Source organism: Gigantopelta aegis, chromosome 10, assembly GCF_016097555.1.
Source record: "Gigantopelta aegis isolate Gae_Host chromosome 10, Gae_host_genome, whole genome shotgun sequence".
Classification (NCBI taxonomy): domain Eukaryota; kingdom Metazoa; phylum Mollusca; class Gastropoda; order Neomphalida; family Peltospiridae; genus Gigantopelta; species Gigantopelta aegis.
Window position 1 is genome coordinate 36,656,719 of NC_054708.1, and position 19,990 is coordinate 36,676,708.

At 41.0% G+C, this 19,990-nt stretch overlaps 1 protein-coding gene across 2 annotated transcripts; it reads left to right on the plus strand.

The window, feature by feature from the left end:
- Positions 1–324: 324 nt before the first annotated feature.
- Positions 325–19,976, plus strand: LOC121384091. 2 transcript variants are annotated; one of them, XM_041514318.1, is made up of 3 exons: positions 325–435; positions 7,083–7,236; positions 18,876–19,976. In XM_041514318.1, exons 1-3 carry the CDS (start codon positions 382–384, stop codon positions 19,811–19,813), a joined length of 1,146 nt encoding a protein of 381 aa, XP_041370252.1. In that variant the 5' UTR covers positions 325–381; the 3' UTR covers positions 19,814–19,976. The 2 variants fall into 2 exon arrangements, with proteins under 2 accessions (XP_041370252.1, XP_041370253.1); XM_041514319.1 differs by lacking the exon at positions 325–435 and adding an exon at positions 5,971–6,029.
- Positions 19,977–19,990: the final 14 nt, after the last annotated feature.

Below are 19,990 nucleotides of genomic sequence, written 5' to 3' on the forward strand. Positions count from 1 at the left end.
TACTTCTAAATTTGTTTTGTCTGTTTTACTGCTTAATACGAAATAAATAACAAAATTAATGCTCACAAACTTCGGTTTTCCTACGTTAATATGTGACCTTTCATATTCTGCTAGTTGTGAATCTATATAATTTACAAAAGATGGGCCTTAATGCTTGTAACAAGGCATATTTAGAAATTATCACATTACTTGTCAAATAACTGTTCATGCATTCCACACACTGTTCAATTCAGTGCTGTTAGCGATGGCCTTCGAAAATTACGACTCATTTAAACTGACATTATGTCGAGAGCTTCCGTTTTATTGTCATTCATTCTGCTCTTGCATTTCACCAGCAGATGATAAGCTGTTCTGACTGCAGTCACGTGGAAAACGGACATCATGTTTCTCGTCGGATTTTGGGTGCTCCTGGTAGCCATGTTGTCTTCGTTACAGGTACCCTCTTGTTACTGACATATTACTAATATATTTGAGTGACGTTTCAGTGATTTGTTTTGATTACCGCATGTAGATCATATGCTAATGGTGCATTTTGTCCTTTACTAACAGTGTCCAGCTAATACCCACCTCGCTTTGAATCGAGCGGAGGTGTTCCCAAAAGACGACTTTAGGTTGATAAAGACAGTTTCAAATACCATTATTTAAGGGAACGGACACTGCTTTTGTTGTTTTTCTTAGAAGGCTAATTATTAGGCATTTGAAATAAATTCTTGAGCTTAGTGATAATTGAGGAGTTATTTCTAAAATTACATTTGTTTGTTTTATGGCCAGGAGTGCAAATGTTTCTCTGTGTATGAAGCTCGGTGTTCATGCACTGGGCTTCACTTGCGAATATCCATGGACTTGTCAAACAACTTAATGTAGTTTGTATAGATGTGAAATTGTCAAAACAGTACCACAAATCATGTATTTTGGAAACAGTTTTGGCATATTATTATGTAAACAACACAAAGAAATAATCTCAAAATGTTTATAATTACGACCATATTTGTAATTTCCCCAAGACTAGAAACACCTCTTTCTTTCTTATTAATAAGACAATTTATTAATAAAAAAGAAGCTGGTATAAATAAATCGGAGTTGAAGATTCACAAATATTGTTGTCTTCTACAATAGACTGTTCACTTTTTAAAGTATAGTTATTCCCTTTTTTATCTTTTTCTTCCGCAAAAATAAATAATATAAATATTTTAACATGTCAAAAACTAGTTATAAATGGCATTGAGAGTGTTTTCTATTTTTAATTATATAGCGGCAATGTACGAGTGCTTTTTTTTTTTATGCAACCCACACCTAAATAAAAACAACAACAACAACAAAAACCCCAACCCAACAACAAACCCCCCCCCCCACCCCCACCCCCCACCCCCACCCCCAATCCAACAGGGGGAACGATATACACTTTCTAGTGTAAATGACATTGCGTGTAGTGGGAGGGCACAATTTCTAGTGGAGAGGACACAGTCTGTAGTGGGAGGACACAATTTCTAGTGGAGAGGACACATTCTGTAGGGAGGGGGAACATTTTCTAGTGGAAAGGACACAGTCTGTAGGAAGGGGTGGAGGACACAATTTCTAGTGGAAAGGACACAGTCTGTAGGAAGGGGTGGGGGACACAATTTCTAGTGAAGAGGACACAGTCTGTAGTGAGGGGGAATAATGTCTAGTGGAGAGGACACAGTCTGTAGTGAGGCGACACACTTTCTAGTGGAGAGGACGCAGTCTGTAGTGAGGCGACACACTTTCTAGTGGAGAGGACACAGTCTGTAGTGTGGCGACACACTTTCTAGTGGAGAGGACACAGTCTGTAGTCAGGCGACACACTTTCTAGTGGAGAGTACACAGTCTCTAGTGAGGGGACACACTTTCTAGTGGAGAGTACACAGTCTGTAGTGAGGCCACACACTTTCTAGTGGAGAGGACACAGTCTGTAGTGACGAGACACACTTTCTAGCGGAGAGGACAGTCTGTAGTGAGTGGGGCACAATTTCTAGTGAAGAGGATACAGTCTGTAGTGAGTGAGGCACAATTTCTAGTGGAGAGGATACAGACTGTAGTGAGGGGGGGAGGGGGGCAGTGGGCACAATTTCTAGTGGAGTACATAGTCTGTAGTGAGGGGACAATTTCTAGTGGAGAGGACACAGTCTGTAGTGAGGGAACAATTTCTAGTGGAGAGGACACCGGCTTTAATGAGAGGACACAATTTCTAGTGGAGAGGACACAGTCTGTAGGAAGGGGGCACATTTTCTAGTGGAAAGGACACAGTCTGTAGGAAGGGGTGGGGGACACAATTTCTAGTAAAGAGGACACAGTCTATAGTGAGGGGGAACAATTTCTAGTGGAGAGTACAGTCTGTAGTGAGGGGACACACTTTCTAGTGGAGAGGACACAGTCTGTAGTGAGGGGACACACTTTCTAGTGGAGAGGACACAGTCTGTAGTGAGGCGACACACTTTCTAGTGGAGAGGACACAGTCTGTAGTGACGCGACACACTTTCTAGTGGAGAGGACACAGTCTGTAGTGACGCGACACACTTTCTAGTGGAGAGGACAGTCTGTAGTGAGTGGGGCACAATTTCTAGTGGAGAGGACAGTCTGTAGTGAGTGGGGCACAATTTCTAGTGGAAAGGATACAATCTGTAGTGGGGGGGGGGGGAGTGGGCACACTTTCTAGTGGAGTATACAGTCTGTAGTGAGGGGACAAGTTCTAGTGGAGAGGACACAGTCTGTAGTGAGGAAACAATTTCTAGTGGAGAGGACACCGGCTTTAATGAGAGGACAATTTCTGAGAGTGTAGTGAGGGGAGAGAACACAGTCTGTAGTGAGGGGACAATTTCTAGTGGAGAGGACACAGTCTGTAGTGAGGGGACAATTTCTAGTGGAGAGAACACAGTCTGTAGTGAGGGGACAATTTCTAGTGTCAGGTCAGGTCAGGTCAGGTCATAGGGTTTTACATTCAGAACAAGCTGTTGTAACGCACGCCTGTCCATGACAGGAAAGGTGGGGGGGGGGGGGGGGGGAGAGGAGGGACCGCCTGCACTGGTAGCAGGCGGGGGGAAGGGGGGTGCTATGGAATTTTGAATGGAGCAATTAATATGCCAAAGAAAAAAGGTGCGCTGTTTTACACATTATAGGGTACAAGTCAGATTTTATATTCAGACTTCGCCATTTAGGGGAGCTAACTCTCGCTCCATCACTCATTAGTTGAGAGTAACGTTTATCTCCTCTTATCAATATGGTGTTATCGCTACAAAGACATCTAAGCTAGGGGATCAGTTAAACCACCTCCTCGGTTATTTTCATGGCGAGGTCTGTATCTGTATTTATACAGAGTAGGACAAAGAAAATCCGTACATTTTCGTCCTCCGCCCGGAGCCCCCGATTACTACAGGCTTGTTTTATACATATAAATACTAAACATCATATCAAAGTGTAATATATCGTGCACAATATACATGGATGGTTTAAACTGCGTAACATTTTTTTTTTTTTTTTTTTTTTTTTTGTGGTGGGGTGTCATTAAATTTACATATTCATTCATTCATTCAAAACCAACTAGTGAATGTGGACAGAAAACTAGAGCCAAGTGCCATTTTCAATTTGCCAACAAAACAAATGTGCTGACAAAATAAACAGATCTATAAACAATGTACGATTTTCGAATTTGATTCTTGGCAAATTAAAGGACACCAGCCACCAAACCATACGTACGACGTAATGAATTTGTTTGCCGTCATAAACCACAATACGCAACTACCGCGCTCCCCTTATTGACTAAGTTAAACGTGCCAGTCTTGGTGGGTTGTTTTTTCCGCCGATGTCCGATGTTTACCGGAAACTGTCGACAATTGAAAGATATATTTGTTGAATACAACATTAATTCACATTTAGCAATTTCGCCAACGACAGCGTAAATCGTGTATGACATTATAATACATTATGTAGACATTGGTTAAATATCAGAATACTTTTATTTTTTAATAGTGCCTTCTTTGTTCTAAGAAAGCTAGCACAGTATTTAAAAGTATAGAAGTCGTGGTCGTTTAAAAACACTAATAATAAAATGTATGAATTTTGCTCATTTGTTTTGTGTATTTATTCTTATATTGTTCATTAGTTCACTAAATCGAGTAAATCGAGTAAAGTAATAACGACGTACTCAACACATTTTATTTACAGTTATAATAATAATAGATTTTTTATTTCAGATCAGAGATCCATAGAACATATATAAACATCACATACAAAACTGATTGCATAATATACAGCAGCTTGTGTCAGCGATTTACACATACAGATTTGACGTACACAGTTGTACACCGCAGGTGGGCAAGTAGGTCGTTTGAAGTTGTTTCGATTCTGCTCTTCAGCGAATATGCTGTTGAGCGAAGTAAAGCGCCAAAGCTTTTTACTCGATGACTGACAAACATCTTGCTGGCACTGTATGGTCGTCGTTGTCCGATCATCCTTTTTTATATGGCGTCGGACATATGGTTAAGGACCACACAGATATTGAGGGAGGAAACCCGCTGTCGCCATTTTTTGGGCTACTCTTTTCGATTAACAGCAAGGGATCTTTTATATGCACTATCCCACAGACAGTATAACACATACCACGGCCTTTGATATACTAGTCGTGGTGCATTGGCTGGAGCGAGAAATAGCCCAATGGGCACACCGACGGGGATCGATCCTAGACTGACCGCGCATCAAGTGGGCACATTGCCACTGGGCCCCTGGTAGCCCGATGAATAAGCGCAGATAAGCGATCTTGTGTCATGCTGGATCTCCAATAGGTGCACGCAAACGGCGCTAGGCACTCAAAGGCAATCGACCTGCGAAGGAGGGGGACGTAGCCCAGTGGTAAAGAGGGCCCATTAGGCTATTTCTCGTTCCAACCAGTGCTGTCCTGTCTGTGACTTAGACTCAGAGATAGGGCGATTACCTGACAAAAGTTGACCTAATCCATTACGATTACGATTATTTTTTAGAATGCCATTACGATTACGACTTAGACTATATGTTAAAATTACCAAATGCTTGACATCCAATAGCCGATGATTAATAAATCAATGTGCTCTTATAGTGTCGTTAAACAAAATAAACTATTTCAACCTACGAAAAAGCGGATGGCTTAATGTTTCGACGTTAACGCACACATACGTGTGTTAAAACAGTTTCAAGGACTATTATTTTTAAACACTTCGATCCAATATTTTGGAACAATTAATGTTAAGAATGTGGTGTAGGTCACACACGCACAACTGCTGAAATAAATCAGTGTTTAAAAATAACGAGACATTTATAACGAAGCATCTAATGCTCTTATTACTGTTTGCTTTAGACCAATCTATGTGACCTAGGCTGCACTCGCACTGTTACACAACTTGTACATGTCAATCTGGGCTTCTTTCGATTTCTGGCCGATTATTATTTTTTAAATAAAATTAATTTCCACACAAATTCCTATTAGACTGAAAATCAGGATTAAGTACTAGTAAAAAAATAAAAATAATAAAATAATAACACAACAAAACGAAACAAACAAAACACAACAAAAAACAACGAAAAACAACTATACAAAAACAACTCTTCAAAATGTGGACCTCGCGGTTCCGTGCGTGTGGGTACGCACCCAAACCGCATCCCCCAGCCCCAACCCACCCCAAGCCTCGGGTGCGGGCCTGAAGTAAATACTCTTACCTCTATTCTCTATATATATATATCCACTCGGAATGTTGACAACACTTGTTGAAAATATTGCTACAGAACAGCACAGTATAGCTATTAGCAGTCGCCAGTAGGTGATACTAGATCCATGCACATTTTAAATTTAGACACATTTAAAATAAATATGATTATAAATGTCAAAGAGCGATTTTGTTCGCACTTTTCTTAAGTACGTAGCATCGCTTTCGCATCGATAAGCATATTAAATAATACGTCAAAGCATTGTCGACGTCATGACAAAGCACTGTTGACGTCACGTCTAAGATATGTTTCCGGCATTTTGCATAATTTGACCACAGGTACCCCTAGCTAATAACGCTGAGCGTGCTATAGTTATGTTATATAATAAATAGTACGCTTTTATATGTTCCTATAGTATTAGTACAAGTTTGGGGTTTCGTTTGGGGGTACCAGTGATCTTGGTCAACTACAAACACAATGGCCAACTGTATTTTTTTTCGATTAGCGGGACGCCAGCCCAACTGGGACTTTACTTGATTGAACAAATGTAACTGTCTTGGTTGAAGGGTCGTCTCATATCTTCAAAACATATTTATATCCCTATAACACATTTCCAGGGATCGGTGGAGGAAAGTTCGACAGTTAGTGTAGGGCATATGTAGCTAAAATAGGTCCCGTGGGAATTTAATGTTAATTTTTGGAACCAATGATATTTGTAATCGCTAATGTATACAGATTGAGAAAAAGATATGGTTCCATTTTTTTTCTGATGAATAACAAGGTCATTTTGAAGTCTTACAAAGCCACCACTATAAATCTATTCAAGACGCCAAGTGAAATAAGGTGTAATTTTATGAATTGCGAAGCAATGAGTGAAAATATGGTTTTTACACATCACGAGATGACATAAGTGTATTCGAAAAACATACCATGCAATGGTCTACTGGTATTTATTATATACAGCTTTCTTCATTTTTGACAGGATATTGTATCACTATTATTTGGCTTTATACTCAATCAGTTTAAAATATTTTACCAACTTTGCAGTTTACATGCAATTATTTTATTGGTACAATTGTTTAAATCATATTTTTAATTCTCTTTAAAAAAACAACCAGATGCACTGGTAATCATCAAATTAAAAAAAAAAACCCAAAAACCCTGATGAAGCGACATTGACTTCAATAATTAGATTGTAATAATTTTCTAGGGAGATAATTGAATCATGAACTTGTTCACAAAAATAAATATGATTTCTATATTTTCACTGTAACTAAAATATAGTAAAAATACAACTTTTCACCGAATATCACATTGATAATTTCTGCAGATCTATATATTTCGTAGCTATGTATATAATAAAGTGTAATATTTTGCTGTTGCTGCTCTAGACGACAACGTGTCAAACTGCCGAGGACGAAGACTACGTGACAGCCAAGTCAGTTTTCATCATGGTGAAGGACAACGTGCGACAAGTGTCAGTGAAGTACGCGGCTCGCAGCAGACCCCGGGTGTACTGGAATATGGGCTGGAAACAGTATACAGGTAACCCAGCAGTGGAACTCGCTTATCTTAGAGTAACTCCAGGCTTAATATTCGTCTACTGTTCCTATTGTTGTTACCGTATCACATCCAACAGGCATATTACCACGATGATTTTCACAAACTGTTTTATGCTAATAAAAACAATTGGTGTTCCACAAAAGAAAGAGAAAAAATAGCACGGATAAAATGGAACAAGTAATAAACACTAATCTCACAATAACATGGTATCCAGCTGGACAACTTTAGGCGCACCCCTCCTCGCTTCAGCCCTGCCCCCGGGAACGTGCACGAGGCTATTCTAAATGTAGACCATAGGACAAACAATGAGTACGACTCCGGATCTTTAATCGGCCAATATCATCCCTCAATTTGGCCTGCCATCTGAGGCATACAGCAAGATTAGGTTGAGTAGGTCGGCGTTTTATGCTAGTTTCAGACTACCAACTGCCAGCACAAAATTGGCCAACTTTCTACTGTCACGACTTTACGACTTAGTTCATGAGCCAGACCAAAAATTGATACCATCCGAGGGAACCAAACAAAACTGTTATAATTGTTTAGATGGCCCCTAAAATGGTCGTTGGGAGTAAGAAGTGGCTATACCTTAATTCTATTTTACCCCAAACAATATTTTTTACTTCAAATACAGGGTTTTATAGTGGGCAGGAAATTCAGTTCTTGCATTAATTTTCTACTGAGAAATTTTATCTTTTCCAGAATTCAAGATGTTTAACATTATGGCTGCCAAAAAAAAGTGTTATATGTATCACCTGAAGCAATCTTTTCGAATCCAATTGTTATGTTTTGAGGGTGTTCAATCCATTAAAATTACATGTATAACTACAAGTAAAGTTAACTAAAATGTCATCTAAAATAATAATTCTTATGCCGACCAATCTATTTTTAAACTATCTAGAAGAAATGTTACATCATATAGACTAAGTCTATAATGCCAATCTGGCTGTTTTGGTAAATACTGTGGTATAAGTTTTTAGCATTCCCATTTTCTGTCTCTTGATAATGGATACATATATACATACATACATATATACAGGTGCGTGCGCACGCACACACACACACACACACACACACGCACACACACACACACATATATATACTTCATCACTACATTTGAATGACTAGGACAATTTGTCTCGACAAACTCGTCCGACATAATGTTTTCTCGCCGTACCATTGTAATGTCTAGTATATGTTATTCCGTTATACGCATATTACCAAAAGGAGTTGCCATATTAAATATCAACAAACTGATTGCGGCCTAGTAAAAATGATTGATTTTGAATATACATGATCCAACAATGCATAAACATAAAATACATCACCTTGAACAGCAACATTACCCAGTGGGCGAAGTGTGGTTATAGACCTGCATTGAATCGGACAATTTCAGAGGGTGCATGGTTTCACTCCATGTGGAATAGTTACTGGTGGGAAATGATCTAAACCTTCATATTTTCACCAAGGAACGTCTGTACTATCAAAATGTAGCCTTTCTGGTGGCATCCATATCAGAATGTATGTCCCCAGGTTTAAATGTTTCAGGCAGAATCTTGATAACTCTTGTTTTCGTAACCCTTTTATAATACAGCAGCAGTATTACCGCCTGGAAGGGCACGGATCATCAAATGAGAAGCAACCTTTTCCATTGTTGTTTCCCCATTGCACATTGCAGTTCTTGCTAGTAGCTCTATTATTTGGTCAGAAATCAGAAGCATCTCTGAAATTATGCAACTAATCCGGTGTAGCTTTCAATAAAACAATACCAAATTTTGAATGAAAAATGTAACTGTCATGGTACAAATGATAAAACAACCGCAGCAATCCTTTTAATCATGTTATTAATTAGCCACTAAGTTCATTTGGTTATGGCCGATCATTTTCAGGTATAGCTGAAGCGTACTAGTATACTAGTAATTGCCATGTTATGATGAGAAATGTTGGCGTCACACGAATACACATTTTGTTAGATAAATTGTCTTAGTCGACTAATTGCAAGGATAAAGCATATATCAATTATATAGAGATAGAAAATGGGAATGATAAAACTATCAGGGATGGCTGAAAAGTTATGAGCCTAACTATGATAAATTACGCTGACGGACTTTGTTGTTATTATTTTTCCACACAATCCCCTCCGCGGTCTACACACTGTTACAGACGATGCGTGAGTGCCTGGATCACACTAGTGTTGAAGGGTTCCTCCTGGTAGATTAAAAGATCATCCTCATCATCATTTGCATAATGCTTACCAGTTTTTCTTCAAGTTTGGGAAGAGGTAGAAATCTGGAGGTGCCAAATCTGGTGAATACGGAGGACGATTAATAAGTTCAAAGCCACAGTCATACAATGTAGTCATGGCAACAACATGTATATAGGTGTATTGGAACCAAGCGTCCTAAAACCTTTGTTATACATAATTTATTTCTTAACTTTCTCATGAGAAATGCCTACTGTATTGGCTGTGATGTGTGGTGAGTCGTCAATCATCCTTGTATTTTATACACATTTTCTTTGATAGTGTGAATTGAAGAATGTCCTGGTCTTGAATCATTTTCGATGCTCTCTTCTGCTCTTGAACTCAGCTGTCCACCTCTTAACTGTTAACAGTGACAAAGGAAGGATCATCATCCCTTAAAGTTGATACCAAAGATTATGTATTTGGTTTAAATGCAGCATATGTGCATAAAATATATTGTATTTAATACATGCAAACTGTTATGAGTATACAATAAATCATTCGTAATTAATACTAGAACTTTTCGGCCACCCTTCGTATAAACACTAGTAACTGATGACTTGCGTTCATATGCCCATTTATCACAGCAATGTTGGTATTGTGAACTATTTGATCCATGTCAAGCAACTTATATGTAGATGGTTTTGGGAAAAGGATTGGTTTACCCTTAAAACGTAGCAGTTGGTTTCAAAATGATTGTTTTAGGTGATACTTAAAAATACCGTGGTCGTTTCTTTGTTTTTGCAACCATTTTGGAAACTTGGATTCATGCAGTAATAACAATGTATATCCATATACATATAAAACATCCCTTTATTTTAGGTATGAATTATTCATTGGTGAATATAGGTAGAATGTAAGATATGACCACTTCTTACTCTTGGCGGCCATTTTCATGACCATCTTGGACTGAAATGCAATATGTCAGTTAGCAAGAGGTTTAAATTTATTCAATAATATAATACTATTTTCCCAGTTGATGTCAAATGCGATAAAGTATTATTTCCTTGTTATAAATTACGATTTGTTATATATTGGCGGCCATCTTGGATTGCAATGATGTTGCAATGCCATAATTAGCTGAAGATTGTTCAAAAGTAAATCCTGGTGAATGTTGACAAGTGCATTTCAGTTTGTGTGATTAAATCTATCTATATATTGACATACAGATTAATACAGAGAAACGTTATTAAAAGTTTACAAAAATACCCCTCTCTACTAAAACTCATTTTGTGACCTTAAGCTACTCTGCAGAAAAGTCCATCATGCTGTTTTGAGATCCCGATACATACACCTATCAAAAAAGTATAGTTAAGTTTGGTGCTCTCGGATGGTACCAATTGGTCAAATTTGGGGTATCGGCTCGTGGACTAATTGTCCAGTAGCTCGTCGTATAACCCATTAGTTGTTAATCTGAGCACACCCGTCGTAAGTCGGGAGTTGGACAAGTTACAACTTCGTCGTAACTGTTGACAGTCTTAACCTAGCATAAAACTACATGTTATTCTTTTCACCTACATATTAATTTAAAAAATCAATCTTGTCCGTAATTAGTTTGTTTTAGTCATTTTGATTGATCAGCATCATACATTATAGGTTTATATAAACGTATGATTTAGATCAGTTGTAGAATACTAGTTGTAGTTTATTTCTCTCTATTCTCTTTTTTAAACAAACAGAAAACAAAAACAAACTAGTAATTATTCACGTCAGCGTAATTCCATTGCCACTTGAAAATTACTTAAAGTAAAAAAAAAAAAAACCCACTTGCTTTTCAGCATTGTTTGTCTTTAGCCTATACGGTTGTACTGTACGATCTGTTAACAATTGTGACTTCTCGAAAAAAAAAAAACTAGGTGGCGGTTCAACAATTACGTAATGCAAAAAATATGGCCATATTATACCTTTCTGTCCCCATAGAGGTTTCCATATCCCAAACCACTTTTCACTCTCACTGCACCGTGACCTAACTGACCAACATTATGTTTGTATTTTTAATTTGCTTCTTTGATAGTAATATTTATCATCCATTAATAAAGGCTTTTGTAGGAGATATTGCTGGCACTATAATTTGCAATATCTCCTGTGATATTCTCCTAGGAGATATCGCTTCTTATAATCTTAATTGGTCAAATTTTAATCACAAGACTATATTTTGTTACGTCACTGTGTACGTTTCAGCACTAAACCTATCATTAGTGACGTCATGCCACTGTCGTTTTACCGCTGCCAAATATAGTAGTGCATATATGTCAAACAGCATTCTTCCCGCCTTTCCCTAGCTTTCCCTCAGAAATAAGTGCTTCACAAACTATTTTAAATGTTTTGTTGTTATTCCGACATGAAAACTAGTGTGTCGTCAAGAGATTAAACATAATTATCTTCTGTTTTAATTGTTGTTGTTTTTGTGGGTTTGTTGTTTTTTTTTTGTTGTTTTTTTTTGGGGGGGGGGGGGGGGGGGGGGGGGGGGTTGGGGGGGGGGGTTGGGATTTGGTTTTCTGGGTGGTTTTTGTTGTTGGTTTTTGGGGTTTTTTTTTTAAAACTTCAAATCCACGTTCCAAACGATATCTAAATAAAAGTTCAAAATATATTTTTGTGTAAGATTCCAGGCCACTGCCAGCCAATGTTCCACAACTGATACAAAGGCCATAACATGTACTGTCCTGTATGTGGGATAGTGCGTAAAAAGATCTCATGACGTGGCATTAGTTGGTTTCTTGTCTAATTCTCTGTGTGGTCCTTAAGGTAGTACTAAACCAAATAACTTCCGGCTGGGTCAAAGTTCGAGGTGCAACGTTTGATTGAGAAGTGAACACCACAAGTCCTGTGATTTGTGATAAATGTGTGTTGGTTGTAAAAAAAACCCCAGTTTCATCTGGGCAAAAAATTTATGCAGTTGTATTTCATCTAGTACCACTGTGTCAAGTAGCCTTGTGCTTGAAACATGTATGGGGTACCTGTAAAAAAAAGAGTACTCGCATTTTGTGCTGAATTAGACTCTACCCGTTATCTCAGAAATGAGCAGCTTGACCCCCAGGTTTTTCTGATCCACTTTAAGGGTGAGGGGTAGTAGTATTTATATCCGTAGCGTTTATGTCGATTGATACGCTGCAGTTAGGAGTTTTAGCCACATATGTTACTAGTGTCGTCTATGGTATTTAATTTGGTAGTATACACCCATAACGACATGTCCGACACCATATAAATAAAAATGTGTTGAGTATGGTGCGTCGATATATAAAACATTTCAGTGTTTTTGTTTGTTTACAGTTTGCCAATAACATGGTGTGGACAAAGCCATATGAACCAAAAATCTAGATCCAGAGTTTTTTCTTCTCGCCTTTTTGCAGTAAAAGGGTGAAATAAGATACAAGTATTAGTTTCCGACGGCGGCGGCGTCACCGTTTGCCTTTAACTCGACGTTAACGTGGCGCGTATAACTACATTTATCACAAACCATAGATCAATAAAACTCGGTTTATAGTTGCAAGTGAAACAAAATTAAATAATTTTTTTAATTCTATTTGTTTTTAATTGCATTTTAAAAAGTTGTTTTCAAAATTATCTGTGACACCGAATAGGTTTATAATAGGCAAGACACGCAGTGACACCGAATAGGTTTATAGTAGGCGAGACACACAGTGACACCGGCTAGGTTTATAGTAGGCACATGGGCGTATGGGGACTCTTTGATTTAGGGGGTCTGGAGGGGTTGATTTGCCCGAAATTTTACCCAGATAAAAACTGCCCGAATTTTCCCCACTGTTTTGCCCGAATTTGGGTGGGGGGGGGGGGGGGGGGGGGGGGGCAATTGCCCCCCCCCTGCCCCCCGGATCGTACGCCCATGAGTAGGCAAGACACGCAGTGACACCGAATAGGTTTATAGTAGGCGACACACAGTGGCACCGAACAAGTTTATAGTAGGCGAGACACAAAGTGACACCGAATAGGTTTATAGTAGGCGAGACACACAGTGGCACCGAATAGGTTTATAGTAGGCGAGACACACAGTGGCACCGAATAGGTTTATAGTAGGCGAGACACACAGTGGCACCGAATAGGTTTATAGTAGGCGACACACAGTGGCACCGAACAAGTTTATAGTAGGCGAGACACGCAGTGACACCGAATAGGTTTATAGTAGGCGAGACACACAGTGACACCGAATAGGTTTATAGTAGGCGACACACAGTGGCACCGAATAGGTTTATAGTAGGCGAGACACGCAGTGGCACCGAATAGGTTTATAGTAGGCGAGACACGCAGTGACACCGGATAGGTTTATAGTAGGCGAGACACGCAGTGACACCGAATAGGTTTATAGTAGGCGAGACACACAGTGGCACCGAATAGGTTTATAGTAGGTGAGACACACAGTGGCACCGAATAGGTTTATAGTAGATGAGACACGCAGTGGCACCGAATAGGTTTATAGTAGGCGAGACACACAGTGGCACCGAATAGGTTTATAGTAGGTGAGACACACAGTGGCACCGAATAGGTTTATAGTAGGCGAAACACACAGTGGCACCGAATAGGTGTATAGTAGGCGAGACACGCAGTGGCAACGAATAGGTTTATAGCAGGCGAGACACACAGTGGCAACGAATAGGTTTATAGTAGGCGAGACACGCAGTGACACCGAATAGGTTTACAGTACGCGACACACAGTGACACCGAATAGGTTTATAGTAGGCGAGACACACAGTGGCACCGAATAGGTTTATAGTAGGCGAGACACACAGTGACACCGAATAGGTTTATAGTAGGCGAGACACACTGTGGCACCGGATAGTAGGCGAGACACACAGTGGCACCGAATAGGTTTATAGTAGGCGAGACACGCAGTGGCACCGGATAGGTTTATAGTAGGCGAGACACGCAGTGGCACCGGATAGGTTTATAGTAGGCGACACACAGTGACACCGAATAGGTTTATAGTAGGCGATACACACAGTGACACCGAATAAGTTTATAGTAGGTGAGACACAAAGTGACACCGAATAGGTTTATAGTAGGCGATACACACAGTGACACGGAATAGGTTTATAGTAGGCGAGACACGCAGTGGCACCGAATAGGTTTATGGTAGGCGAGACACACAGTGACACCGGGTAGGTTTATAGTAGGCGACACACTGTGGCAACGAATATGTTTATAGTAGGCGAGACACACAGTGACACCGAATATGTTTATAGTAGGCGACACACTGTGGCAACGAATATGTTTATAGTAGGCGAGACACACAGTGACACCGAATAGGTTTATAGTAGGCGAGACACACAGTGACACCGAATAGGTTTATAGTAGGCGAGACACACAGTGACACCGAATAGGTTTATAGTAGGCGATACACACAGTGACACCGAATAGGTTTATAGTAGGCGACACACAGTGGCACCGAACAAGTTTATAGTAGGCGAGACACGCAGTGACACCGAATAGGTTTATAGTAGGCGAGACACGCAGTGGCACCGAATAGGTTTATAGTAGGCGACACACAGTGGCACCGAATAGGTTTATAGTAGGCGAGACACGCAGTGGCACCGAATAGGTTTATAGTAGGCGAGACACGCAGTGACACCGGATAGGTTTATAGTAGGCGAGACACGCAGTGACACCGAATAGGTTTATAGTAGGCGAGACACACAGTGGCACCGAATAGGTTTATAGTAGGCGAGACACACAGTGGCACCGAATAGGTTTATAGTAGGCGAGACACACAGTGGCACCGAATAGGTTTATAGTAGATGAGACACGCAGTGGCACCGAATAGGTTTATAGTAGGTGAGACACAAAGTGACACCGAATAGGTTTATAGTAGGCGAGACACAAAGTGACACCGAATAGGTTTATAGTAGGCGAGACACGCAGTGGCACCGGATAGGTTTATAGCAGGTGAGACACACAGTGACACCGAATAGGTTTATAGTAGGCGAGACACAAAGTGACACCGAATAGGTTTATAGTAGGCGAGACACACAGTGACACCGGATAGGTTTATAGTAGGCGACACACAGTGGCACCGAACAAGTTTATAGTAGGCGAGACACAAAGTGACACCGAATAGGTTTATAGTAGGCGAGACACAAAGTGACACCGAATAGGTTTATAGTAGGCGAGACACAAAGTGACACCGAATAGGTTTATAGTAGGCGAGACACAAAGTGACACCGAATAGGTTTATAGTAGGCGAGACACACAGTGGCACCGAATAGGTTTATAGTAGGCGAGACACACAGTGGCATCGAATAGGTTTATAGTAGGCGAAACACACAGTGGCACCGAATAGGTGTATAGTAGGCGAGACACGCAGTGGCAACGAATAGGTTTATAGCAGGCGAGACACACAGTGGCAACGAATAGGTTTATAGTAGGCGAGACACGCAGTGACACCGAATAGGTTTACAGTACGCGACACACAGTGACACCGAATAGGTTTATAGTAGGCGAGACACACAGTGGCACCGAATAGGTTTATAGTAGGCGAGACACACAGTGGCACCGGATAGTAGGCGAGACACACAGTGGCACCGAATAGGTTTATAGTAGGCGAGACACGCAGTGGCACCGGATAGGTTTATAGTAGGCGAGACACGCAGTGGCACCGGATAGGTTTATAGTAGGCGACACACAGTGACACCGAATAGGTTTATAGTAGGCGATACACACAGTGACACCGAATAAGTTTATAGTAGGTGAGACACAAAGTGACACCGAATAGGTTTATAGTAGGCGATACACACAGTGACACGGAATAGGTTTATAGTAGGCGAGACACGCAGTGGCACCGAATAGGTTTATGGTAGGCGAGACACACAGTGACACCGGATAGGTTTATAGTAGGCGACACACTGTGGCAATGAATATGTTTATAGTAGGCGAGACACACAGTGACACCGGATAGGTTTATAGTAGGCGACACACTGTGGCAACGAATATGTTTATAGTAGGCGAGACACACAGTGACACCGAATATGTTTATAGTAGGCGACACACTGTGGCAACGAATATGTTTATAGTAGGCGAGACACACAGTGACACCGAATAGGTTTATAGTAGGCGAGACACACAGTGACACCGAATAGGTTTATAGTAGGCGAGACACACAGTGACACCGAATAGGTTTATAGTAGGCGATACACACAGTGACACCGAATAGGTTTATAGTAGGCGACACACAGTGGCACCGAACAAGTTTATAGTAGGCGAGACACGCAGTGACACCGAATAGGTTTATAGTAGGCGAGACACGCAGTGGCACCGAATAGGTTTATAGTAGGCGACACACAGTGGCACCGAATAGGTTTATAGTAGGCGAGACACGCAGTGGCACCGAATAGGTTTATAGTAGGCGAGACACGCAGTGACACCGGATAGGTTTATAGTAGGCGAGACACGCAGTGACACCGAATAGGTTTATAGTAGGCGAGACACACAGTGGCACCGAATAGGTTTATAGTAGGCGAGACACACAGTGGCACCGAATAGGTTTATAGTAGGCGAGACACACAGTGGCACCGAATAGGTTTATAGTAGATGAGACACGCAGTGGCACCGAATAGGTTTATAGTAGGTGAGACACAAAGTGACACCGAATAGGTTTATAGTAGGCGAGACACAAAGTGACACCGAATAGGTTTATAGTAGGCGAGACACGCAGTGGCACCGGATAGGTTTATAGCAGGTGAGACACACAGTGACACCGAATAGGTTTATAGTAGGCGAGACACAAAGTGACACCGAATAGGTTTATAGTAGGCGAGACACACAGTGACACCGGATAGGTTTATAGTAGGCGACACACAGTGGCACCGAACAAGTTTATAGTAGGCGAGACACAAAGTGACACCGAATAGGTTTATAGTAGGCGAGACACAAAGTGACACCTAATAGGTTTATAGTAGGCGAGACACAAAGTGACACCGAATAGGTTTATAGTAGGCGAGACACAAAGTGACACCGAATAGGTTTATAGTAGGCGAGACACACAGTGGCACCGAATAGGTTTATAGTAGGCGAGACACACAGTGGCATCGAATAGGTTTATAGTAGGCGAAACACACAGTGGCACCGAATAGGTGTATAGTAGGCGAGACACGCAGTGGCAACGAATAGGTTTATAGCAGGCGAGACACACAGTGGCAACGAATAGGTTTATAGTAGGCGAGACACGCAGTGACACCGAATAGGTTTACAGTACGCGACACACAGTGACACCGAATAGGTTTATAGTAGGCGAGACACACAGTGGCACCGAATAGGTTTATAGTAGGCGAGACACACAGTGACACCGAATAGGTTTATAGTAGGCGAGACACACAGTGGCACCGGATAGTAGGCGAGACACACAGTGGCACCGAATAGGTTTATAGTAGGCGAGACACGCAGTGGCACCGGATAGGTTTATAGTAGGCGAGACACGCAGTGGCACCGGATAGGTTTATAGTAGGCGACACACAGTGACACCGAATAGGTTTATAGTAGGCGATACACAAAGTGACACCGAATAGGTTTATAGTAGGCGATACACACAGTGACACGGAATAGGTTTATAGTAGGCGAGACACGCAGTGGCACCGAATAGGTTTATGGTAGGCGAGACACACAGTGACACCGGATAGGTTTATAGTAGGCGACACACTGTGGCAATGAATATGTTTATAGTAGGCGAGACACACAGTGACACCGAATATGTTTATAGTAGGCGACACACTGTGGCAACGAATATGTTTATAGTAGGCGAGACACACAGTGACACCGAATAGGTTTATAGTAGGCGAGACACACAGTGACACCGAATAGGTTTATAGTAGGCGAGACACACAGTGACACCGAATAGGTTTATAGTAGGCGATACACACAGTGACACCGAATAGGTTTATAGTAGGCGAGACACGCAGTGACACCGAATAGGTTTATAGTAGGCGATACACAGTGACACCGAATAGGTTTATAGTAGGCGAGACACGCAGTGGCAACGAATAGGTTTATAGCAGGCGAGACACACGGTGGCAACGAATAGGTTTATAGTAAGCGAGACACGCAGTGACACCGAATAGGTTTACAGTACGCGACACACAGTGACACCGAATAGGTTTATAGTAGGCGAGACACACAGTGGCACCGAATAGGTTTATAGTAGGCGTGACACACAGTGACACCGAATAGGTTTATAGTAGGCGTCGCATGCAGTGACACCGAATAGGTTTGTAGTAGACGAGACATGAGATCTGAAAGACAAAACCGTAATCAATGCCGTATCTCTGGTCTGTCATAACATTGTTGGGACACTATATAGCCATGCTTTATTTGAAGATGTTTTATTACAAATGTTTACTCGCATATTAACTATGGAAAACAAATATGATTTTCGTTTCAGAGAATGGATTTAAAGTAGTTGATGATTACTCGGACTCGGAAGGTGAAACCTCACTCATTATGCCAACTGATCACTTCACTGAAGATCCAGACATACGCCTTTGGGTTTCCTTCACGTTGGACGATTTCTCATTGGTCTTACAACTGCGCAGAGGCGACATTCTTATGAACAGCTTCGCAGATGAGACATTTAAGCCGATCTACCTAACAATTCGACCAGGTGACAGCATGAGCTACAGCAAAGGCGATATTGTCTATCTAAATGCGTCAGTGGCGTCGGAAGATCACACACGCTATCGAGTTGGGCATACCTCTCTCATGCTGGAAGCTCTAGACTATTCTTTCAGCCCACCTAATCGAGTTCAAAGATTTGCATTAGGTAGTTTGAATCAAAGGGTCATGCGTGAAGACCGAAAAGCATTGGTGCTGTCAGCCATGATGCCATCGCCTTCCACTAGTAATATTCTTTCATCTTCAACAGCCATACTAAACACTACTTATGATCTGACTGAAGGAAGGCTGCTTTTTACCATTGAAGTCGGAGTAAATAGCAGAATTATTGAAGGAATAATTATGACACGAGGTGTGTATGTAAAGGAACACGTTCACGAATCGCCATTTATGGAAAACTCGTTAACATTTGTTGACGGTTCCGGTCTGTCTGGTGGACAGTTTGATGACTCGATAACGAGTTCTGACCCTAGAATCAATATCCGAGTCATTGGAAATCCTCGTCCAACTGTCAAACTGTATCGTGGATGTGAACAACTAAAGGAACCAGAAATCACTAAGTTGGAATCGGGGTCAAGGTTCACGGCCGACGTCACTTTTATGTTCAACAATTTCAGCCAAGCAGTGGAAGGAGCGTATCTTTTGGTGGCTACCAGTGGAACAAAACAACTTCGAGACATCTTTTCAGTTGATGTCATATCATATTAGATGGAGTTATACTCGAAATACTAAGCTGTATTCTTGTCTAGTCTGCGAAGTATTTGATTTCTAGGAGTTCCATGCATACCTAATGCAATAACATTGTTAATTTTACGAAACCGCCACCGTCTACTGTAGACTATAGTAAATAAAACACATTTTTATTCCAATATCTATTGTGTTCTG

What these genes read in the sequence shown, in the direction of transcription:
- LOC121384091 (XM_041514318.1), top strand. Translation starts at nt 382, where the DNA reads ATGTTTCTCGTCGGATTTTGGGTGCTCCTGGTAGCCATGTTGTCTTCG. An exon ending in CCATGTTGTCTTCGTTACAG is followed by an intron (nt 436 to 7,082) that starts GTACCCTCTTGT and finishes TTGCTGCTCTAG; the next exon opens with ACGACAACGTGTCAAACTGC. An exon ending in GGGCTGGAAACAGTATACAG is followed by an intron (nt 7,237 to 18,875) that starts GTAACCCAGCAG and finishes TTTTCGTTTCAG; the next exon opens with AGAATGGATTTAAAGTAGTT.